A 25647-nucleotide genomic window follows, 5' to 3' on the forward strand; every position below is an offset into this window, starting at 1 on the left:
GTGTGTGTGTGTTTGTGTGATTATTTTGGTACTTAGGATTGAACCTTGGCCTCACATGTGCTAGGCAAGTACTGCCAATTGAGATATGTCTTCAGTCCTTTTCTAATTTTTATTTTATTTTATTATTATTAATTTTTTGGTACTGGGGATTGAACTCGGTCCTTGTGCTTGCGAGGCGGGCGGCAGAACCACTGAGCTAAATTCCCGGCCCTTACATTTTATTTTGAGACAAGGTTTTGCAAGGTTGCCTAGGATGTCCTCAAAGTTGTGATCCTCCTGCCTGAAGTTCCCAGGTATCTGGCTTTATACTCGTGCACCACCATGCTTGGCGATTTTGTATAATTCTTAAGGGCTTTACAATATTTAAAATGGTAAACAAAACTGGTGTCAACTTATATTAGCTCCTAACCCAAGAATCAACTTATCTTTTGAAATTTTGGAACCAAGCATTAATTAACTGTCTAGTCATGAAAGTTCTAAATGGCATCTTCTTCCAATAGTACTATATTAGGCTGTTTTCTCTGTAATATATATGTGTGTGTGTGTGTGTGTGTGTGTGTGTGTGTGTGTGTGTGTGTGTATTATATATATGTGTGTGTATATATATACATATATACATATATATATGTATAATATATATATTACACACACACACACACACAAACACACACAGATTGTTACATCTTCAGGATAAATTCTGCAGCTCCTGCATTAGCAGTTGATGCTTTATGTGACACTTTTATGGAGATGGCTTCTTTGCTTAAACATCGTAAACCAACCTCTCTTATCTTCAAACTTCTGCAGTTTCTTCACTTGTCTCAACCTGCTTAGAATTAAAGAGACATAGGACCTTCCTCTTTATTATTTTTTGGTTTAAGAGACTGTTGTAACTAGCTTAATGTTCTTTTTGGAGTGCAAAAACTTTTTGCAACCAATAGACTGTCTTTTTGCATGCTCTGTCTCTCTCTTTTGGTGTATGCACTGGAGGAACACTTAATTTCCTTGAAGAACTTTTCCTGGCATTCATAATTTGGCTCTTGAGTTTAGAATTCTAGCTTTCAACTTCTCCCTGCTTTTGACATGCTTTTCTCACTGAGCATAATAATTTTTAGTTTTGTATTTAAAGTAAGAGAAGTGCCTGGCTTCCTTTCACTTGAACAGTTAGACCTTTGTAGAGTTATTTTATTTTATTTTATTGGTACCAGGGTTTGAACTCAGGCACTTGTGCTTGCGAGGCAAGTGGCGAAACCACTGAGCTAAATCCCTGGCCCCTTTGTAGGGTTATTAATTGGCCTAATTTCAGTATGAGGAGAAGGGAGGGAGATGAGTGACAGCCCATGAGTGGAACAGTCAGAATATACATCTTTGTTGTTTGTTATCTCATATGGTGCATTTTGTGGCATCTCAAAACACTTTCAGTGGTAATATCAGATATTGCATCATTAATCACAGATTACTTTAACAAATACGATAATGAAAAAGTTTGAAATATTGCAGTTACCAAAAATGTGGCATAGATTCATGTAGTTGGCACAGGCTGTTGGAAAAAATGGTGACTATAGACTCGTGCCATTTGGGGAATCCTACAAACCTTCAATTTGTAAAAAGAGACAATATCTGAAAAGTACAGTGAAGCAAAGTGAGGTATGCCTGAATTCAAAACTGAAGGTTAAATACATTCTGAGCGAAGATTTATTGCTAGCAGACCTGCCTTACAAGAAATCCTAGAGGAAGTTCTTCAAGTGGAAAGCAAGTGACTCCACATGGTAATTTAATTAATTGAGTTTTTAAAGAATATTTCATTTTATTTTTAAATTTTATGGTATAGGGATCAACCCAGAACCTCTGGTATGCTAGGTGAAAACTCTACCTCTGAGCCATATCCCCAGTCCCAAATGGTAATTTTAATCCACACAAAAAGCTCACCAAAGCCAGATGTGGTGGCAGGACCTTACCTGGGGATAAAGTGTCAAAGAGTACTAGTAAAGGTAATTATGTGATAATAAGTATGCACATGACCCTGGGTTCAATCCCTAGCAAAACAAACAAAAATATTGTGTATTAATAAAAAATAAATACATTTTTCTCGTCTTTTGTGTTGTACATATATCATGTATGTGTTATATTGTTGCACTATATTTCCCAATAAAAGGAAAATAAGAACAAAGTTGTATTTTGCCTAGAGAAATAATTCCGTATTATAACTTGGATTTACAAGAACAAATGAGGAGATCCAGGAGTGATTAATAGGTTAATATAACAAAATCTGTGGGCTGGGGATTTAGCTCAGTGGTTCTGCCACCTGCCTCGCAAACACAATGACCTGAGTTTGATCCCTGGTACCAAAAACAACAAAAACAAAAACAAAATCTGCAAATTTATGGTTAATTTCCTTTCTTCTTTCAAATTCTTTAAAGGTATTTGTAGAATTATATAAAGTAGTTATAATGTATTACTGGATTGGCAACATTTATATATGTGAAATATGTAGTATAAAAAGAGAAAAGGAAGTAAAGCTGAGTAATATTTCTGTATCAGTGGAATTAAGTTAGTATACATTGCAAGCTGATTCTGATAAATTAAGATATATATGGTAAGTTTCTGAAGCAGCTAAGGATTTATGTATATTCATTTGTATACTACATATATACAAATATATATATTTATACATACAAATATAGATATTATAGAAATGTAAATGTTGTCAGCCAGGGATTTAGCTAAGTGGTGCCATGCCTGCATTGCAAGTACAGGTCCTGAGTTTGATCCCTAGTACCAAAAAAGCAAAGCAAAAAAAAAGAAAAGAAAGAAATACAAATATTGTAGTAGAAAATATTTACTAAATACAAAAGAAAGTAGTATAGCAAGAATAAGGAACAAAAGATGTGACACACATGAAAACAGTAAAATGGCACTCCTAAATATAACTGTTACCATAATTAAATGTGATTTCTTTTCTTCTCCTAGAACCCAAGGCTTTATGCATGCTATGCAAGCATTTTTTGCACTGAGCTATATCCACATCGCTTTTTTATTTTATTTTGAGACAGTCTTATTAAATTGCTCAGGCTATGTCCTGGAACTTGTGACCTTCCTTTTCAACCTTTTCAGTAGCTGGAATTACAACATGCCCAGTTTAAATGTAAAATTTTTAAGCAGTACAGTCAAAAGGCAGATATCTGATTGGCTAAAAAACATAATCCAAATGTATGCTGTCTATAAGAGACATTTTAGATTTAAAGATGCAAATGGGTTTAAAGTAGAAGGATAGAAAGAGATATGACATGCAGATGACAACTACAGGAAAAATGGAGTGACTGTTCTGATGTTAGACTTTATAAAATAGTGTCCCTTCTTACTTTAGTAATTGTTTAGTTTAGTTTTGGTTTTGAGACAGGGTCTCTTTATGTAGATCAGGCTGGCCTTGAACTCACTATGCAGTTCACACTGGCCTCAAACTCATGGTGATCCTCCTGCCTCAGCTTTTGCAGTGCTCAGATTATAAGCGTACATCACAGCACCAAGCTTACTGTAGTAATAGAATAGTCTTTAAGTCTAAATATTTGTTTTAAAATGTGGGTCCATCACAGATCTAACAATTACATACCTAATTCAGGGTACCAAAATGCATGATGCAGGGGCCAGGGATTTAGCTCAGTGGCTTGGTGGCCTGCCTTGCAAGCTCAAGGACCCAAGTTCAATCCCCAGTATCAAAAAAACAAAAACAAAATGCATGATGCAAAACATGATGGAAACAGAGAGAAATAAACCGTTGTATAGTAGCTGTTGAGGGAACATAATACCTTGCTTCTAGTAATGGCTAGAAAAATTAGGGAATCAGTGAAGAAATGGAGCCAGGCCTAGTGGTACATGTGTAATCCTACTACTATGGGAGGCTGAGGCAAGACAATTGCAAACTTTAACCCAATCTGGCCCACTTAGTGAGATTCTACTTCAAAATTTAAAGGTTGGGGGGCTGTGGCTGTAGCTTAGTATGAAGGCCCTGGATTTAATCCCCAGTGCTGCAATGCAATGATCATGGTGGTGGTGGTGGCTGTGGTGGCCGTGGTGGCGGTGGCTTGAACATTGTTGGCCAAATCTTCCTAACAGATCTATGGAATATTTAACTAACAGTAACAGAATATACATTCATCTCAAGTGCACAGAAATATTCTCATCACCATTGAATGAATCTAGAAATCAGGAACAGAAGTAAAACTGAGAATTCATAAATATTTGAAAATTGAACAGCATGCTTTTTTATTTTTAAGTACTGGAAATTGAACCCAAAGCCTTTGCTGTTCATCACATCTCCATTCCTTTCCTAATTTTTTATTTTGAGACATGGTCTTGCTAAGTCACTGTGTTTCTCAGGCTGGGCTCTAACCTCTAGTCCTCATGTCTCAGCCCCTCATAGTGCTCTGAATATAGGTGTGTCACCACACCCAGTGAACACCATACTCTTAGGTCAGTGAACAAATCAAAAGGGTAATTGCAAAATATGCTAAAAGTTATCATATATAGCTTAAGCAGTGCTTGAAAGGAAATTTATAACTGTAAATGCCTGTATTAAGACAGAAGACCTAAGAGTGGTGATATGTGTCAGTAATCATAGCACTGCAGTGGCTAAGGCAGGAGGATTGGTAGTTGAAGGCCAGCCTGGACTACATAATGAGATTCTGTCTCAAAAACAAAAAACCCTGGAGCAGTTAGTGTCTGTTGGATTGACTTTGGGATCTACCTGGGAGCTTGGTGGAACATGCTTCTAGGTGTTTCTGAGTGGGTCATGGAGCCATGACTCTGGCCCATTCCCTTGTTCTGTTTCCTGGCCATCATAACTAAGCAGCTTTGCTCTGTAAAATCCTACTACCATGTTTCTGCCTTGGAGCCACCCAACCTTGACTGACTCTCCTTAAAATGTGAGGCAAATTAAATTTCCCCCCTTTTAAATTGTGTCAAGTATTATGTCCCAGTGACAGGAAACTTCACTAATACAGAAAAGTTGTACCAGAGAAGTGACGTTACTGATTTGACTTTACCTGACCATGTGGTTTAGGAGCCTTTGGAACTGGTGTGCAGGAGAGTTTGGAAAAGTTTGGAGATATGGGCTAGAGAAGCCCTAGAATGGTGTATGCAGATCCAAGTGGGTGATTCTTGTTGGAGTTCAGAAGACCAGAATGCTGATTAGTAATACATACTATGGAGGCCAGGCTCAGGAGGTTTTAGTTGGGACTAATGACTTCAATGACCTTAGTTAGACCAGGGAACATGTATATTAAGCTGTGGCAGGAAAGTTGTCTGCTTATGTCCTGAGACTTTGTGAGAAACTGAGGTTAAGAGCAGTAGACAAATCTGATGGAGGAAATTTCAGTGAGGCCCAACATTCAGTTGTAGCATGGGAGCTGCTGGCTGCTTTTAGTCATATTTGTAGTGACTAGAAGGGGCCAAAGAGCAAAAAAGTTTGACAAACTTAAGTTTTGGTCCAGAAGGAACTATGTGTAGAGTTGGACCAAAACAGATGTGGTTGCTGGAGATATTACCACCATTAAAAAGAAACCAAGTACTTTGAACTGGGACTAGAAAAAAAGATGCCTTGAAGGCATCTTAGAAATCTGTAAGCACCCATGGAAGGCTCAAGGGTGCAAAAGTGTATACTTTTCATTTGAGTAGAGCCTCAAAAAAGAGCAAAAAAGATCTTATAGGTAATTGATTTCCTAGGATTCATTTCTCTCTGGCTAGCCATCCAGGCACCCAGAGGTCACCACAGCCATGGTCCAAGTGGGCATGTCTACTGCTTCTGTTGACAGCAGACCTAATGTTATCCACATGTTGCTGGTTTGCAGAATTCAAAGAGTTGTGGGGTCAAGCCAGCCATATTATAAAGCAAGTCCTGAGAGGCCAGTCAGGGAGTCCTGAGAGGATAGTGTATGAAACTATAGGAATGAAGCCAAAGGTACAGTGGAGACCCCAGTACTTTGGAGATGCCAGGTACATCAAAGTTATGAGGAAAGCTGAAGGCTGAGTGGTTTCACCTCAAAAGAGGTTTTGTGGGCTGTAATCCACATGGCTATAGATGGTGGGGCCACCCTCACCCTTTGCAACTCACATTTTACTATCATATGGCTGGATGCCGATACAAAACAACAGGACTTAATGTTTGTCCTCCTGGGATTTCAGTCTTGCTTTGGTCTGATTTACTTTTCTGTACCTTATTCCTTTTTTGGAACAGGAATGTTTACTCTATTTATTTTGCTGTGGGATTATGTAACTTGTTTTTGGCTTTCGATTTTAACAGCAGTTCACATCTAATAGTTTTCCTTGATTCTCAGAAAAGGTTTTGACTTGAATCTTTGAAAAGACCTGGCACTGTTGAGACTTTGGGGAAGGAATTGCTGCATTTCTGATTGTATGCAGAACACTACACCTCTTGAGAAAAGAACTGCAGAGACTTTGTAGCTGCATTTATTTTCAACATCAATATAGATAGATGAATTCTGTGCTACATCTGAACCAAAGGTGATGTAGACTGGATAGGATGGAAGCCTAATTCAATTTAGGAAGCCTTCTTGGAGTGGATAATACTTTAGTTAAGTCTTTTAGAGAAAAGTGTTATGTAATGGTACAGCTATGGAGAGCACAGTTTTCTTAATAAAATATTTTTGAAAATTCAAAGTCTGAGAACTTTACATAAAATCAGAGCCTATATTTTCTTGCTCTGACCATAAACTCCGCTGAGGTAGGAATCTTGGTTTTTGCCAAAGACACTATGAATTTGCTTGAGGAGGAAGGGTGCATTGATGAGCTTGTATTTATTACCCAGAAAAATCCATTAGAGAACTTTTTGAGCTCCTTGAAGAAAGTTGCTACTCTTTGTTAAGAGAGCAGATACAAGTCACTCCATCTCACGGAGTGCCTCAACAAGTCTCTGGTGAAAATTTTTTGTTTTGTTTTGTTTTTTTGGTACCAGGGATCAAACTCAAGATTTTGAATTTGCAAGGCAGATGGCAGCACCACTGAGCTAAATCCCCAGCTGGTACAGTTTCTGATACTGCCTGTTGTAGGCTCTGATAATGTTATTGTAGGATCTTGTAATACTGTACAGATTTTTTAACCAGCAAGCAGAGTCTCTGAACCAAGCTCTCATGTTAATTAAGAGGGTCAGAGTAGTGGTGATAGGGACACAGCAGTAAATATGTTGTCGTGATGCAGTTTATCAAGTTCTGGAATATAGGTATGAGCAGAATACATGAGAAAACAATTGTTGCCTGAACAAGGAAAGGAAGATTTCATAGAAGTAAGAGTTAAGCGGAGCCCTGAAGAATTATTGAGACTTTCTATTTGAAGAATTAAGTTAATACCATATGGCAAATTAGAGGCTTAAAAAGGCCTAGAATCAAGACTATTGCATACAGTATAATTGATTGTGTTTATTTTCTTTGTCTCCTAAGATGCAGATAGCTTTTGTCATTTGTTTTTTCTAACTATAAAAATAATATGTGCTTGTTATAGAAAAATCAATTAGAGAAGTAAATAAAAGCCCATCTGTAATCCCAGTATGTATTAGAAAATCAAATATTTTTGGCTTTTTTTTTTCTTTCTTGGTACTGGGGATCGAACTCCAGCCCTTGCGCTTATGAGGCAGGTGGCAGAACCAGTGAGCTAAACCCTCAGTCAAAAGTAGTGAGTTTTTGTTTTGTTTTGTTTTGTTTTTGTACTGAGGATCAAACTCGGGACCTTGTGTTTGCAAGGCAGGCAGCAGAATCACTGATGTAAATCCCCGACCTCTTTTGGCTTTTCTACAGATGACTTTTTAGGATAATTTCATGACTTTTGTTCTTCCCCTTCCTCTTTTTATTTTAAAGTAATATTAATTCCTTATTGTAATTGTATAAGGCTGTCTTTAGTCTTTTATACAATAAGATAAAGAGGTAATCCAAACAGCTGCAGTTTATAAGGTAAAGCCCAGAGGGATTTATTTTTAGTGATTTATCAAAGATCACAGAATGAGTGTGAGCAGATTTGGGATTAGTAGCCAAATACTCATATTGGGCTTTTGGTTCATTTGTGCTTAGCTTTCAGAAAAAAGATTTATATATTTCCTAATGCCTCAACTTTTATACTGAAACTAAGCAAAATTTTTTACTGCACAATGATAAAAGTACTAGGAACTAGAGCCAGGGATATTTAGCTCAGTGGTGCCTTGCCTGCCTTAGAAGTGCAAGGTCCTGAGTTTGATCCTTGATGCAAAAAAAAAAAGAGAGACTGCAAACTGCAGATTGCCAGGAATTTATCTTTAATTTTCTGATCATCTTGGGATTTCTCAGGCCAAATTTATTTCTTAAGCATGCTGTTTCAGAGACCTTAATCATCCCTGTAAAAGGGTCACAAGTTGTCTACAGTAGCTTTGTATAACTGGTACATAAGTAAGTCTACTCAGTATTGTAGCAGTGAAGGGAAATGAGCTTTAAAATTAGAAGTAGAAAATTGAGACCAGGAAATGACTCTGAATGTTGTTTTTGGAACATTTTGTCCTTTGTTTCCATGAATGCAGTTTTGCTCTCAAGGAAATAGACTCATAACCAATTCCACCATACAAGTAATTACCTTTATTTGATGTTTTTAGAGAGAACATATGTGATTCCAGTAATGCTTCTTTTGCACATGAATATTGTGTTCTTAGAGTTCTGTAGAGCATGAAAGTTACTTTTTCTTTTTTTAACTATTTGCTTTTAAAATTACGGCACACCTGCTGCAGTATCCTCATTTGTGTACATGAGACAGTTAGGGCTTCCAGAGGTTAACTAGCCCATGGTCACAGGGTTCCTGTCAGCCATATCCCAAACGAGATCTGTCTATCTTTGGAATCCAAGTATGACTATCAAGTTAAATTGTTAGGCTATCTACAGATCAGTTCTAGGGAGCACCTGAATAGTCTGTGTTCTAATGCTGCTTTCTAGAGTTTAGACACATGACAGCTCTGAGGCCCCACTTTTATTCCTATCCTACTTTATAAGCAGAATTATAAGTAAATTATTCACCAGTCTGTGATCTTACAAACATTTATGTCACATTTTTGCAGTAGCTCCTGAAATGTTAGGCTTATTGTTTACCTTTTCACTTCAGGGCTGTTCCCTAAAGAGCCCTTTCTTTAAATCTAGATTACATGGAGGTGAAAACAGATCTAAATGTGACCCTTATTCTATTGTCCATACATACTTGTTTTGCTTTTTTAATCTTCATATTTGTGCTAAATGACAATAGAAGTCTGTTGGGCTTCAAAGTAAAACATTATTTATGTTTTTCAGCTTGCTCTTTGGTGTTCCCCTGTATTCTTATTTTAAATGATAAATCTGAATGACAGTTGCTCAGAATAATAGAAAATGATGGTATTTGTTTTTAAGTAAAGATAAAATCATTCAGATTTCTTTTTCTCTAAGCCACAATTTAAATAATAACCATTTTCCAAATTGGATAAAATCATGTTGCTTTGGCTTTTGTTCTTTACATTGCTACTTTTTTTTTTTTTTTTTAGTAAATGTATTTCAGATATACTGTGTATAGTCACTTTCCAAAGCTTTTGGAATATAATGATAACTTGAGAAACATCTCTGCCCAGTCTGATTCAAGGGGCCCACTAAACAACTATTCTTTAAAGCAAATCAGTGGTGGTGGCACCTGTAAAGTGAGGCTAATTGCAAAGCCAGAATACTGGGGGCACTTTTTGAGGGGCAGGTGGCAAAAAGAAACAGTTGGCATTTTCAAATTTATTCTTTTTTTGGAAATATTATTTTTTCTGTTTTAAGCTAATTTTGTAAAGGTGAAATTTACACACAGTAAATACAGTGCTATTAAATACTGTACAGTGTACAGACACTCCTCATTTTCCACCTACCTGTTTAACAACTGTTCAGACATTGGGCCTGTCTTTTTTATTTTTGGTCCTGGGGATCGAACTCAGGTCTTTGTGCTTGCAAGGCAGGTGGAGGAACCACTGAGCTAAATCCTCAGCCCTCTTGTCTTTTTTTTTTTTTTTTATAGTCCTGTACATCTTGTTTGTAGTAGAGACTTGATGTCTTTTTTTTAAAAATTTTCTTCAATTTTAATGAAACCCATCCACAATGTTTGACATTAGGTCAGAAAGGATAATCTATAGAGAATGAGAGGTAGTTTACAGTTCATTTTTATATTTTCTTTTGGTCCCCTTTCCTCTAAAAATGTATAATTTATGTGATTTATCTTTCCTACATTATTAAAACATTATAAAAATGGTTTTCAATGAGAAATTCAGAGCACAACTTCCTATCCACTCAGGTGTTTTTAATGATCACATATATCTAGTATGCAACCCTAATGAGGAAAAACAAACATTTTTATTTTACAAATACCCAAAGTCAATGTCTTCAGTTATGAATTCATCTGTTTATTTTTTTAAATGTTCAACAGGTATGAACAATTTCTTATCTAATACATAGTTAAGATTTTATCCATGAAATTTAATATTTGATGGGAACTAAATGTTTATAGGAAATTTTTTTTTTGCCTATCCCTGACACTGTAGCACCTTCAGGTGTGTATTTGATGAGCTTTGGTTTTAGACTTTTACACATGCAAATCTACTTTTTAGGGTTCCTCTTCCATATGAATTTTATTATGATTAGTAAGGGACGATCTGCGGTTGAAAAGTTTCCCACATGTGTTACACTCATAGGACTTCTCTACTGTATGAATTTTCTAATGAGCAATATGTAAGGAGCTCTGTCTAAAAGTTTTTCCGCATGTATTATATTTGAAGGGTTTCTCTACTGCATGATTCCTTCAGTGTTGAATAAGAGCTGAACTTTGGCCAAATGACATCCCACATTCTTCACATGGATAAGGTTTCTCTCCAATATGGACTCTTTGATAATTACTAAGGGATGAGTTACACCTGAATGTTTCCCCACAATCCTTACACTTATAAGGTCGCTCGCCATTATGCATTCTTTGATGTTGAGTAAGAGCTGAACTTTGTCTGAAGGCTTTCCCACACACTTTACATTTACATGGTTTCTCTCCAGTATAAATTCTCTCACAAATAATAAGGGTTGAAAGGGAATTTAAGGCTTTCCCACATTCATTACAGTTATAAAACTTCTCTCCAGTATGAATTATTCAATATCTATTAAGTCTTGAGATAGAAGTGAAGCCTTTCCCACATTTATTACACCTGTAGGGCTTTTCTCCTGTGTGAATTCATTTATGTTGAATGAGTGATGCGCTCTCCCACATTTACTACATTTGAAAGGCTTCTTTCCAATGTGAATTCTGTGATAATAAAGGGATGAGCTAGACTTAAAGGTATTACCACATTCATTATATAAATAAGACTTTTTTTCTGGAATAAATTCTTTGACCAGGAAGGGCTGTGCTACAACTAGATGCCTTCCTACCTGAATTATATTTATAAGGGTTTTCTTCAAAATGGGTTTTCTGATATATGAAAAGGCTTGACCTTTGGCTGAAGGCTTTACCACATTCCTTACACCCATAGGATTTCTCTACAGTGTGGATTCTTAAATGTTTATAAAGGGATGTACTAAGAGTGAAGGCTTTCCCACATTCTTTACATATATAGGGCTTCTCTCCAGTATAAATTATTTGCTGTTGAATAAGAGCTGAAGTTTGGCTAAAGGCTTTTGAACATTCCTTACATTTAAATGATTTCTCTCCACTATAGTTTTTCTCATGCTTACAAAGGGATGAAGTGTTAGTGAATGTTTTGTCACACATATTACATTAATAGCATTTCTCTACTGTGATTTTTTTTTTGAATAGGTAAATTTGAATTCTGTCTGAAAATGTTTCCTTGCTTTTCACATTTGGTGGTGTTTTCTCTCTGGGAAAAACTGACTGAGCTGAAGTTTTGGCTGGATTCAGTATTTTTATGGCTTCTTTCTACGCTCAAGATTTTTTTGTGGGTGACTGAAACTATCTGAAAACTTTGTTTTTTATCTGGCTTCTTCTTGAATTTGTCTTCATGTATACAAAGTTTTTCTGATTTCAAGTCCCAGGGTCCGTTTCTTTTGAGGTTTTTCATTATCAGTCCCTGAAATGAAGAGTCTTGTTCTTGAGTTGACTTTGTGGTTTTATGACTGCTCTTCCATCCAAAAGAGGGCCACCAGGGTTTTATTTCTCAGCCTTCCAGGAATCCTCTCCATGCTACAACAGGGAGATCACCCTTGGTCCCAGGGAAGCCTGCTTCCTGTAGTTCTCCAGCATCACATCCCAGTACAAGCTTCTCTGCAGAGTATCCAGCTTCCTCCACTCCTCCCGAGGAAAAAGCATAGCCACATCCTCGAAGGTAGTGCCACCTAAATGGGTGCCTCTTTTGTCCCCCAACATAAAGATGAAAATGGCCAGTCATGGTCAGCTTTCAGGAGTGCTACAGGCAAAGCAATGATCCTGAGCCCTTGCTTCCTTCCATTTATTAGCCGTGTTCTCTTTCGGGGCTCTTCCCCCTGGATGATTGTGGTCTCCAGAAGATAGATCTCCCGGCTCAGTCCCGGCCGAGCCTCACCCAGATGCCCTTCACAGGGGAAGGCACTGGCCCTCCTGCCTGCAGCAGTCTGCCATCTCAATGCCTTTTCTATACAGTGTACCCTATTTATATAGTACTATAATTTTTTCTGATTGTACTGTATAGTATAGTACTGTAATTTTATGTTCTTTTATACATTACAGTACTGATTGTAAGACTTACGCAAATAAAAGCAAAGTCATCAAACTGGAGTTTCCTTTGGTCATTTCTTTTGAGTGTTGTAATATATGTACTACATATAATTCCTCATTTAAGGACCAATTCATTTAACAATTTAGTTGTAGGAACAGAATTGATCATTAAATGAGGAACAACTGTACACTTCTGATAGATTCTAATAGATGTAAACTTGTGTGTGTCCACCACCAAAGTCAGGATCACTCCACAAAAAGTCCTTTTGTGCCACCCTTATCATCTCGGTTCCTGGCAACTTGTCCATATAGTTTTGCTTTTTCCATTTAAATGGAATCACATGGAAACTGCATCTGTATATCTTATTTGTGAGATGCCCTTTTTTTTACCTGTGCTCTATTTTATTTATCCTTTTGTTTGTTGGTTGGTTTCTTGAGACAGGGCCTTGCTATGAAGTTCAGACTAGCTTTGAACTCACTATGTAGTGTAGGCTGGCCTAGAACTCGTGGTATCCTTCTGCCTCAGCCTCCTCCTAAGTGCTGGGATTCCAGGCATGTGCCACCACACCTGGCTTTGTAAGAGTGTTTTTGAAAATGCCCCTTTTAAAATTTGAAGTGATTTTTCTTTTAAACCATTGTTATGAGAGTTCTCTGTCTGCATGCTAGGCAAGCATGCTCCCACTGAGCTGCATCCCCAGCCTTTTAAGCAAGTTTTTAGTTTGATAGAGTCCTTTTTCTCAATTTTTTTGTTTTATGGTTTTGCTTCTAATTTTAATATCAAACTGGATCTTATTACCTTTCAGATTTGTGAAACCAATAAGACTGAGTAATGATTGAACAGTGAAGGAGACTTTTATTCTCAGCCCACTATAAGAGAAATGTAAAATAAACTTGAAAATCAGCTTCTCCATCATTGTGGGTCAGAAGGTTATAGATATGAGGGGGATCAGCTAATAAAGGGGAGGAATAATGATGGTGTTTTTTAATAGGAATGGGAAGAGATTTTCCAAGAATTTGCCTGCCACCTCTTCACTCCTTTTATGGTTCTTCATGGTCATCATGACAATTGTCAACTCAAAGCATCAGGCCATGTGTCATGTAGAATGCAAAAGGGATTATAATGAAGTCACTGTAGGGACCATCTTGGATCCAGCCAGGCTCCTATAGCTCACCTAAAGAGGAAAGTCTGGCCTACAGGCCTCCTATCATCAAAGATAAATAAGATTAGGACTAAATAAGATTAGCTCTGTCCATCAGGCAGTACCATAACAGAGGAGATGAGCCAACTTATACATACTTTTTGAATTCTAATAAATCTCTGTGTCCTATGATCATGAAGGTTTCTTTTATATGCCTTCTATAATTTTATAGTTTTAGGATACATTTAAATCTGTAACCCATTTTTTTTTTTATATGTGAGGTATTGTTTAAGACTCACATTCTTGTATATGGGTGTCAGGTTAGTTGTTCCACCACCATTTGTTTTATTTATTCTCTTCTCTGTGGAATGAGGGGGTGAAGGGAGGGCAGAGGTAAGGGGAAAAAAATGAGAATCAAGACTTGCCATGTAAAGGTACATGATCCCAACAATGAATGTAACTGTACTGTATCCCTAAATGTACCAATAAACTCAATAAAAAAAAAAAAAAAAAAAAAAGACTCACATTCTTGTATATGGGTGTCAGGTTAGTTGTTCCACCACCATTTGTTTTATTTATTCTCTTCTCTGTGGAATTATACTGTCAATTTTATGGAAAATCATATTATCCTATGTTTTATCATATGTTTGTGTTATTTCTGGACTGTATCCATTCATGTGTCTGCCCTTTCACTCTTAACAGTCTTTATTAGTTTATATCAAACTATGATTATAGTGTAATATTAGGAATGCTCTTGGTGCCAGAGAAAGCTGTACCAGTAGTGGATTTATTTTTCTGCTATAACAAGGAGTCTGAAGGTATGCAGTTGTTATTTTAAGCCATTCAGATGTACTAGTGTTCAACAAATGACTGCCTGCTGATCTAATCTGGCCTGTGAACACTTTTGTAAATAAAGGTTAATTACCCTTCCAATAATAAGGAAAAGAAAAAAATGTGAGATAACGAAAATATGGAAATAAAGTGTTTGTAGATGGGGAGGGGAGGAGGGGGTGAAGGGAGGGCAGGGACAAGGGGAAAAAATGAGAACCAAGACTTGTCATGTAGAGGTACAAGATCCCAACAATGAATGTAACTGTATTGTATCCCTAAAATGTACCAATAAACTCAATTAAAGCTGGGGAAAAAAAACAGTTTGGAAACAACAGGAAAAAAAAAGGTTAATTAACATACCTACACTTGTTTGTTTACACATTGTTTAGGACTTCTTTCATGGTACAAAGGTAGAGTTGAGTAGTTGTAGCAGAGACTACACACACAAATCCCTGAATAGGGTCTGCAACACATAACATTTATTTTCTACCCCTTTGCTGGATAGATTCCTCAGGTTCTTATCTGTGCAGTTAAGGACTGTTTCTTTTAGTTACCCATCCAGTTGATTTCACTTTATTGATCCTTTGTTCTGAAGTCACTCCACTGACACAAGAGTTCCATCACGTTTCCAGATTCAAATTTCAAGGCAAGGGGATGGTAGCAGCCAGTCCTTTTGCCATGATAAATAATTTATATTACAGAATACCTGTTTAAGTCTTGCCAGTGATTCTCACACTTTTTTGCATGTAAAAATCTCATGAGGTGCTTTTTAAAAAGGTAGTTTGGGCACCCATGTAGAGAAGATTTTCTTGGGTAATCTAAAGGACTTGCATTTTCAAAAAGTGCCAGAGATGATTTTGATGCCTGTGAAATGCCTATGCCTCTGAAAAAACACTACATTGACGTTTTAGTTGAAGACTGATCTGAATCAGTGTTTGTCACTTGCAGCTAAGTACTATAATGATCTGTGGTCTTAAATATGCATATGATCAGAGTGTAGTTTGAGGCTGACTTAGTTGTCTAGCTGGGAAGTTAGGGATAATAGGAGGAACAGGTACAGTATTTATATTTTAACATGCTCCTAGTTAGTACTGGTAATTAAAATCATTAATTTAAGATTGTTTCTCAAAGTGCAATACCCATGCTAGCAGCATCACCATCTCCTGGGAACTTTCTAGAAATGCAAACTATGAGATCCTATACTGAACGGAAATTCAGGACTGTACAGACTACTAGTTCTCCAGGTGATTCTGATGTAATCTAAAGTTTGAGAACTTTTAAAGGTATCACTGAATGTCTCCCATCTTAATCAAGGGAGAATTAATAGACTATCTTTTTTTTTTTTTTGATACGGGGATCAAACTCAGGTCCTTGTGCTTGCAAGGCAAGCGGCAGCACCACTGAGCTAAATCCCTGGCCCATAATAGCAGTCTTTAAAAAGTCAAATTAATGGATTTTATTATGTATATTATAGTGTCACGTATTCATTTGGGGATTGGATTGAAATTTCACTAATGATTTAGCATGACAGTTGTTGACTTCTGTGTTTGACCTAGTTATCTAAAGCACTGTTTGTATCTTTAAATAACTCTTAAAAATCAACAATTTTGTGTGTGTACATTTTCCTAGTCTTTGAGGAAGAAGTAAGGAAGTCAAAGACAATTCTTCTGTTTATAAAATATAAACTAAGGAAGAATGAAAGATAAGCATACATAAACAAAAGACAAGTGCATAAACATGTTTTCTTTCAGGGGTAGGTATATTTCTGTGCCTTGTAAATATATTACAGTCCAGGGCTAGGCTAAGTTTCCATAGAATTCTTGGGTTTACTCAGCTCATATGCTGGAGAACAGAACAGGACTTAGCATGTAAAAATATGTCCTTCATATTCTACTTTCAATTGTACTTACTGATTACTTGACTGTAGAGTGAGATACATTCTCTCATTTGCTTTCAGAAAGCTGTAACTCTCCTCTGTTGTTTCTCCTCACCCTTGGAAAACATTTAAGGTTCAGTCATTCTAGATGTTACAGTATTACTTCAGTTTTGGAATCAAGGTCTAGTTTGTTTTTTAGGTGTTTTAAAAACTTTAATATGTGACATATACCTGTAATCCCAGCACTGGGGGGCAAGGGCATCTTAAGTTTGAGCCCAGCCCAAGTAACTCAGTGACTTACTTATCAAGACCCTCCTTTCTCAAAATTTAAAAAACAATTTTTTGAGACAGTCCAAATATGTGGTCCAGGCTAGCCTTGAACTCATGGCAATCCTTCCTCAGCCTCCCCAGTGCTGGGATGACAGGCTTGCACTGCCACACTGGTAATGAAGTCACTGGGTTCAATCCCCAGTACCACAAAAGACAAAACTATGCAAAACAAAAATGCTACCAAACCTTAAACAAATTTTAAAAAAACTTAAAAGCAGACTTTCTTAAAAAGAAATTTGTACTTTTGGCTGTGTAGAATCAGATTTAGCAAGGAGAGAGGGGAAAAAAAAAACTCCACCAAAACAAAGAAATTTAAAAAAAAATTTGATTGCACTTTTTGGCTGTGTAAAATCAGGTTTAACAAAGAGTTAAAATTACTTGACCCATTTGTAGTTCCACTAACAATAACTCCCAACATAAAATGAAGTTCACAGAAACAGAAGTTGTCACTGAAGCCAAGAGGCCTTTATTTCCACAGCAAGAATAATTAAAGTGTTAGGATTTTCTTGGGAAAGTGTCAGCAAAAAAGACTTGAGACTGTTTCTTAATCAGAATTTACAGCCTAGGAGACTTGAAGTTTATAGAGTTGCAAAGCTCAAGACAATAAAAGATTGTGAACTGGATTGGCCCAGAGGTACTTCGATTGCTGGAATTCTGCTTTCTAACCTGTCAGTTTTACTAGATTGCCTGACTGTCTTTAACATTCCCACATCCCCACCCATTTCAACTTTTATGTAAGGTTTTAGTCTTCAGAAAACTCCTAAGGCCGGGGATTTAGCTCAGTGGTTCCACCGGCCTGCCTTGCAAGTACAGGGTCCTGAGTTCGATCCCTTGTAACAAAAAACAAAACTGGAAACCTCCTAAGTCAGCCTTTCCTTTCTTTCCTGATGACTTCCTTTTGCTATGTTAATTTTTTTCTTAATTTTTGTTGTCTTTCTTGAATAAGCATTTAATGAAAATACTGGGTTTTGTCACTGGTTTTTCTTAGCACTGGGCAGTCTCTATTTAATTTTACACTTTATTTCTTTGCTGAGCCAACAAATAATAAACCTTATCTCCTCTGCTTTATTCATGTGTCTCAGAACTTTAAGACCCATTTATCTATCTATCTATCTATCTATTTATTTATTTATTTAGAAGCATGGTCTTGATGTAGTTTATCCTGGCCTTTAACTAGCTATATAGTCCAGGCTAGCCTTAAACTCTTAGTGATCTTCATGTCTCAGCCTCTGGAGTGCTGGGATTATAGGTGTGCACCACCAAACTGGGCAAGAACCTGTTTTATGTCAGGGAACTCTTCCTCAGAGATACAGAACACTTGCTTTCAGTAGGAGTATATACATAATATACATATGAAATTTATTACCTGCTAGGTATTTTTCTGTTGATAACTTGAGAGAGCAAGCACATTTTTCCTTTTTATTAAGGGTACAAAAAGCCACTAAAGATATTCCTCTTGAAAGTATTATTTCTCATCAGATAAAATTATAAATATGTTAATTATTAAAGACACTGTAGCAAGCATTGAAACATTGGCAGGCTACCACATGTATTTCTGGGTATTAGTCTCAAATTTGCTATGCATTTTTTCATGAAGAACTTTGAATTAAGAGAGTAGCTGCAGCCTTTATTCATTGCAGATCTTGATTTATTTCAGTTTATAAAAACATTCAGAAGATATTTTTGTATCAGAGAAATGCTGATAATTTTCTTTAGAATGTAGACCCATTTTAATCAGTATTGGCCTCTCTGTTTTTCACTTTGTTGATTACATGTGTTTGTAATCCTTAGATTGTAGGGAATGGAAGTGAACAGCAGCTGCAAAAAGAACTAGCAGATGTGCTGATGGATCCTCCCATGGATGACCAGCCAGGAGACAAGGAACTTGTGGAAAGGTCACAACTGGATGGCGAAGGAGATGGGCCTCTTTCTAATCAACTCTCAGCATCATCCACCATTAACCCTGTGCCATTAGTAGGGCTCCAAAAACCAGAGATGAGTCTGCCAGTGAAACCTGGACAAGGAGGTTAGGATTGCTGCATTGCTTACATAACTAAAGGTTACTGTTTTTAATATTTGAGTATCTGCCCTGTACTAGATTTGATACAGAATGGAAAAAAAGTTCTGTAGAATCTCCAGATTCTATATCTAGGGAGGTGTCAGATATATGTACTTTCTGATTTTCCTTTAAATGTATTCCAGTTATACCAAAGAAAGAAAAACAGCAAATGACACTAAGGGAGTATTTTTTCCAGAATACTGTATTTAAAGATTTTCTCTAGGAAAGGAAGAATTTAACTTTATAACTCTATTGGAATAGTTACCCAGTTGAAAAAGGGAGTAAGCAAGGATGGAAGAAAGGACAATTACGAAGATTCATTTGGTAAAACTCTGGTGCTAAATCTGTGTGTGTTTTTGGGAAAGTAAAAGCAAGGGGATTAAGAAAACATAATAAAATGGTTAAGATGATGAGTGAAACCAAGAATTTTACAACACCATAGATCAGAAAGGAGACAAATCAGATAATTTTTCAAAATAGTAAATACTAAATGTATATTTGACTTAACTATAAGATACAAAATTAAAACAAATTTGAAGAGACAGAAAAATGAGTCATGTTTGAATTTCAGGTCAACTTCTGGGTTTAAGATTAACTCTTCATAGTAATATCCCAAAGTCTTGGTGTTCTATTTTAGTGTGAGCTTTCTGGCTTCCATTGGCATTTCTTTGTTCTGCGGTACTGAGAAACTCAAAACTTTGTGCTTGTGAGGCATGTGTGGCAGCACTGAGCTAAATCCCCAGCCTTCCATTGGCATTTCTTTGGGAATATGGCATATTATCTCATTAGAACTTAATTTTAGAACCTAAATGTTACTTGCTGATTTATACTTATTTATGTCAATATATCAAAATGAAAATAATCATTTTGTCTTTTTTTAGATTCAGAAGTGTTGAGTCCTTTCACACCTGTGGCTGATGAAGACAGTGTCGTGTTCAGTAAACTAACTTATTTAGGCTGTGCTTCAGTAAATGCTCCCAGGAGTGAAGTGGAAGCCTTAAGGATGATGTCCATCTTAAGAAGCCAGTGTCAGATTTCATTAGATGTAACCCTGTCGGTGCCGAATGTCTCTGAGGGAACTGTGAGGTGAGACCAGCCTCTTGAAATTTTTGTAGCTTTTCCATCAACTCTCTGACCTATTGTTTTACAAAAACGTATAGTGAATAAAATACTTAAATTGTTTTATTCATGCAGTGTTTAGTTTAACATTTATGTTATCTCTTCCCAAGATTGTGACCCTTATATAAAATGGACACTCATTTATTTTGTATACTCTCCTTAGTGCAATCCTGTGTAGCACTTAAAAATTTAAATACTTTTGAAGATAATTGAAGAATATTCATCATGAGTCTACCTAACAAATTAATTTATGTTTTCCATGTTCCCCCAATAATACAAGTATAATACATTATTTCAAAATAGAATTTCATGCTAACAAAAATTTATTGGTAAATATTAACTATTTCAATATTGTACCTCTCTTTTCAAAATGAGGTTATTGAGTCCCAGATAAGTCTCTAGAAGTGGTTATTGTTTATATTAACTAAAAGAAGTCACATAAATAGCCAGTCAGATGTCTGTTATCAACCATCTAAACATAGAATTGCTAAATTGTTGAGAGTACAGCTAAAATAAACAATCTTCCATTACTGAAAGTATGTGTGTATTTTAGAAAAAGAAAACACAAAAAGAGTAAAACAAAACAAACCTTAAAGCTGAACAAGGCGGTACATGCCATAGTCCCAGCACCCGTGAGTCTGAAGCGGGAGAATCTCAAGTTGTGAGGTTAACCTAGGCTACATAGCAAGACCCCATCTCAGAAACCTACCCTTAATTTTACTTTCCCATTGATAAATACACCTAATATCTTGGCTTGTTAAGACTGTGTGTGTGTACATATAAAATTTTTGCATGTATAATTGTACAATTTTTAGAATTAGTGTTTTTTAACACCAGTGCAATTATAAAAGAATCCACATTTGAGACTAGCCTAAGAAATCTAGTAAGTTCTTCTCTCAAGCCAGACTTGGTGGTGCATGCCTGTAATCCCAGCACTCAGGAGGCTGAGGCAGGAAGATCCCTGTGAGTTCAAAGCCAGCCTGGTCTACATAGTGAGTTAAAGGCTAGCCTGAACTACTACATAGCAAGACCCCGTCTCTAAAAATCTGCCCCCCCCAATAATATGTCAGAATTTTAAGAAAGGGCTGAGAATATAGAGAGGAAAAGAAGAGAAATGAGAAAATAATCTGTCTTGTCTAGTATTTTTAGAGCATTTGTGAAAGGACGTTCAAACCTGAGTTAGATTTCTTTCTTAGGTACTTATGGAACAGGGTTTTCTAGGCTTTCCCTATTAATGGCTAATTTCTTTTCAAGCTTTTTATGATTATGTGCTCAATTCCCTGAACAGAGTCAGGAATATTGTGGATAGCATGTACTTATCAAACTCAAGAATATATACTTTTTAGCACCATGGAATTATATATTATCAGTAACTTTGGTAATTCACATGCAATTTGCTTATTAAAATTTAGGATTAGTAGGGTTGATATAATACAAGTAGTCTGTGTGGTGGCCATTTTGCCAGAAAGATGGCTCAAATTCTAATAGAAAAGTAGTGAAAATTGTCACACTTTCTCTAATTTTTTTTTTAACAGACTCTTAGATCCTCAGACAAGCACCGAAATAGCAAACTACCCTATCTACAAAATCCTCTTTTGTGTCAGAGGGCATGATGGAACTCCTGAAAGTGACTGTTTTGCATTTACTGAAAGTCATTACAATGCAGAGCTCTTCAGAATACATGTTTTTCGGTGTGAAATACAAGAAGCTGTAAGTCCTTAAGAGAAAACTGTCTGCAAATGTGCTTTCACTGTGGTTGCTAAGAGTGTTAGAGGTGACCTATTGGCTACTTCTTTATTGGATTAGATGGGATCCTGGTTCCAACTGCGACACATCTGCAAGCCACTCTTCTAGACCCAAACTTGTTAGAACTATTTTATCATAATATTTAAGATAATTTCTAATAGTAAGGAAGTAAATTTTTCAGTTAGATTTCTAGTGTTTGTAACTATTTCTTTCCTTTTTTTTTTTTTTTTTAAATCCCTCTCTTGTGGTTTTTGATACTTTCTTTAGAGGCCTAACAAATTAAGTAATAAATAATGGAAATATGATTACTTCCTCAACAGTAGGTAATCTTTCAGCTTTAATAGTATTTTATGTCTTCTGATAACAGCCCATTTCCTAACATGTCTGGTTGTAGGTAAGCCGGATACTTTACAGTTTTGCCACTGCCTTCCGCCGTTCTGCCAAGCAGACCCCACTTTCAGCCACTGCTGCACCGCAGACTCCTGACAGTGACATCTTTACCTTCTCTGTGTCTTTAGAAATAAAAGAAGATGATGGTAAAGGTTATTTTAGGTAGGGCAACTTATTTTATTCATTTTTTTTTTAGTTTATTTTAGTGTGCTATAAATATGTCATTCAAAGCAAACTATAGGTCAGATGATTATATATACCTTTCATTCCAAAGATTCCTGCTTTTGTAGGGAGTTTTTGTTGTTGTTGTTTTTTGGGTTTTTTTTTTTGTTTGTTTTTTTGTTTTTTTGGTACCGGGGATTGAGCTCAGGATCTTGCACTTATGAGGCAGGAGGTGGCACCGCTGAGCTAAATCCCTGACCCCAGTTTTGTAGAGAGTTTTTAAAATTTATTCTTTAACATTAAAAAAGCAATAAGCAAATTTATAGAAGCAAGACTTTTAAAGCAAATCATCATGTGGGGAACATCTTGCTACCTTACTTTAGTTATAAATTAGCTGGCTGACTACTGATACGAATTACAGCTGACATAAAGAAAAATGAAATCATGTCATTTTCAAAAAGAGGATAGAATGCCAGACCATCATGCTAAGTGAAATAAGCCACATGCAGAAAGTTAAATACCACTTGTTTTCTCTTACATGAAAAATTGAATGAAGGAATGAATGAATGGGAAATAATAAGAAACTAGATCTGTTATACTGTATTTGTTTGGTTTGATTGGTGTACTGTTTTTTATCTGAAGAACTTTAGTCTCTGAGTCAAGTTTTTAACCATTTAAGTTATCTGAACATACAGGAAGGGGAAAAATGAATGCTTTTTCTGAAGTCTAACCCACATAGAGTTAGAAATAACTGGTTTTTGGTTTTTAAAGTGATAATTGTTGGAATTGTAGGAGCAACTCTGGAATAAAAAAATCAAAACTTACATTTAGTTTAATTATTGCTATTACTAACAGTGTGATCATTTCCAAGTTTCTTTACATCTCTTGGCAGTAATTTCCTTACTTATTAAATAATATGGCATAGACCATATCACAAAATGTATGCTGCCTAGGATCAATAATCAGCAGTTACTTATACAAGTTTCTTTTCTTCATTACTACCTCAGAAAATGTTTTAAATGAAATTTATGTAGAAATATGAATAATTTCTAATAATTCCTTTTAAATTAAACAATGGTTCCTTTTTTAGGAAAATTGGCAATGTTTGATTTCTCTTGAGATCTTGGTATTATCGTGCCATCTGGTGGTCAATTTAGGGTAGGGTGAAACTTCAACTTTGGTTTGAGGACAAGAGTACTGTATTAGACATTATGCTATCTCATTAGCTTACATTTCCATTCTCAAAGCATCACTGTGAGGTAATTTTTCCTGCAGTGTACATTTCTACCCTGAGGAAAGCAAATTATAATGTATAGGGTTTCTAATATTTTTTTCAGAAACAAGTTACTTTAAACTGTATTTTTCCCCTTTGTTGAGGATATTTATGCAATTATTGTTTGCAAATTCCACTTGTGAATAGGAAAAATAAAGTTGTCTCAGTAGAGGAGCACTAGCATGACTTCTCTTCCTTCTGTCCTCAAGCTATCATAGTAAAATGACCAAAGACAGTCCTGTTCTATTTACTCTCATACTAAGGAGATGATAGTACTGAAAATCCCTAGATGGTTAGATTTCCTTTTCACATGTGTTAAAAGCTTTGTTTTCTTTGCTGCTGCTGGTTTTACTGAATTTTCAATTTAAACATTGTTATTATTAACCCAATCTGGTATGAAATCATTGAAAAAACATCATGTTTTGTCAGATTTGAATTTACCTAATGCAGTTCCTTTATCCAATAATTTTGTAATATATTTCAGAATTTATCTCAGAGGTATTCATTGATGTGCCCCTAATTATCCACTTGTTCTTTTTGATACTATATACAGTATAATAGAAAAATTTAAAAATAAAAATTAAATATTGAATAGAGTGGTTAAAATGTGATATATACCCATATGATTTACTATCTATTCAACAGGTATATATAATGTAGTTAACCATAGCAGAAAATTGATAGGTTTTATCCTGATGTAAATATAGACAAGGTGCAGTGGGAAAATTTGATACTCTTTCTCATTCTTGAAAAAGAATAATTTTTATATTATTATAACTAAAGCGGTTTCTTAATATAGCCCTTAGGGAAATGAAACATTTTATTTATACTATTCAAATAATTTCTTCCTTTCTCCCTCCCTCCCTCTCTCTTTCTTTTTCTTTCTTTCTTTTTCTTGTCTTACTTAACCATCAAACAACCCCCTGAGATAAATTGAGTTGAAATTGTGCTTACCAGGAAAATTAAGCCAGGCCTTAGCTTTTTAATTTATTCAATTACATGTTAAATTACCTCTTTGGATCTATTCAGTGACATACTAGCAGGAGAAATATAATTTAGGCCCCTAACATTCAGTGAGGTGAACTCCCACTGATTGTACTTTCCACTCTACTTCCTGTTAATGCAGCCCTTTTAGATTCATGGCACCAGAGACAACTTGATATATGCTGTTTTAAATTGCTGAGAGATGAGATTATATTTACTTATACTTCAGCATCCACAGAACGTAGAGACCAGCGTTATCTACTGACAATTGAAAATTGAGACCCGTCTATCTCCTTATAGGTGAAATTTCTATCAGCCACAAATATTTAACAGTTTGGTATGCAAATGTTTTCTTTAAACATGTTTGTCATTCCTAGACTGATTTGCTAAAATTCTCTGATTTTGTAATATAAGTGTTATAAAATGTTCTTGAACTGTTTTCAGATGGTTTCATTTCTTCAGGGCCACTTTTAGTTTGAGTGGGTATTTAGAGCTTTCATCTGGCCTTTTATTTTATCTGCTTATTATTTGGTTTGGCACTATGGTAATGTACAGGAAAAAGATAAAATTTAGACTTTTTGCATATTGGCTGACTGCCATAGATGAAGTTTTATCATTGAGAAAAAAGGAGGGAGAAAAAGTACTGTATGGGAAACTAGGGTTTGGTGTTTTGTTTTGTTTTGGTAAATAGGCTTTTTGGGATAAATATTTTAAGCTGATAATAACTATCAGTATTTTAATAATTGATGCATAATAAGGTTATTACTCAAGGGAATTGTTAGAAAGTAGCTTATTGACTGTATTTTCTCTATCTTAGTTTTTAAAAGGCAGCTTCTTTTGAAACTCAGAATCTAAGATTATCTTGTACATTATGTATTTTTAAAAAATAAAGCAATAATAATACATTTATAAAAACCAGTGACCATATATGAAAGAAAATCACTTTTTGTTTTTTAGTCCTGGATACCAGACACAATACTGTATACTTTGCAACTATCTAATTTCCAAAGCAACAAAAGAAAAAAAAAAA

General features: G+C 35.7%; 1 protein-coding gene across 2 annotated transcripts in view; it reads left to right on the forward strand.

The window, feature by feature from the left end:
* Positions 1 to 25647, forward strand: part of Rabgap1 (RAB GTPase activating protein 1) — a 176744-nt gene that overhangs the window by 40487 nt on the left and 110610 nt on the right. For both annotated transcript variants that reach the window (XM_010613494.3, XM_010613493.3), the window contains exons 3-6: positions 18676 to 18910; positions 19825 to 20029; positions 21598 to 21772; positions 22203 to 22360. In XM_010613494.3, the coding sequence (XP_010611796.1) occupies positions 18676 to 18910; positions 19825 to 20029; positions 21598 to 21772; positions 22203 to 22360 (773 nt within the window). The remainder of the gene's footprint in view (positions 1 to 18675; positions 18911 to 19824; positions 20030 to 21597; positions 21773 to 22202; positions 22361 to 25647) is intronic.

The sequence above is a fragment of the Fukomys damarensis genome, unplaced genomic scaffold, assembly GCF_012274545.1.
Source record: "Fukomys damarensis isolate Sample0158 unplaced genomic scaffold, DMR_v1.0_HiC HiC_scaffold_36, whole genome shotgun sequence".
NCBI lineage: Eukaryota > Metazoa > Chordata > Mammalia > Rodentia > Bathyergidae > Fukomys > Fukomys damarensis.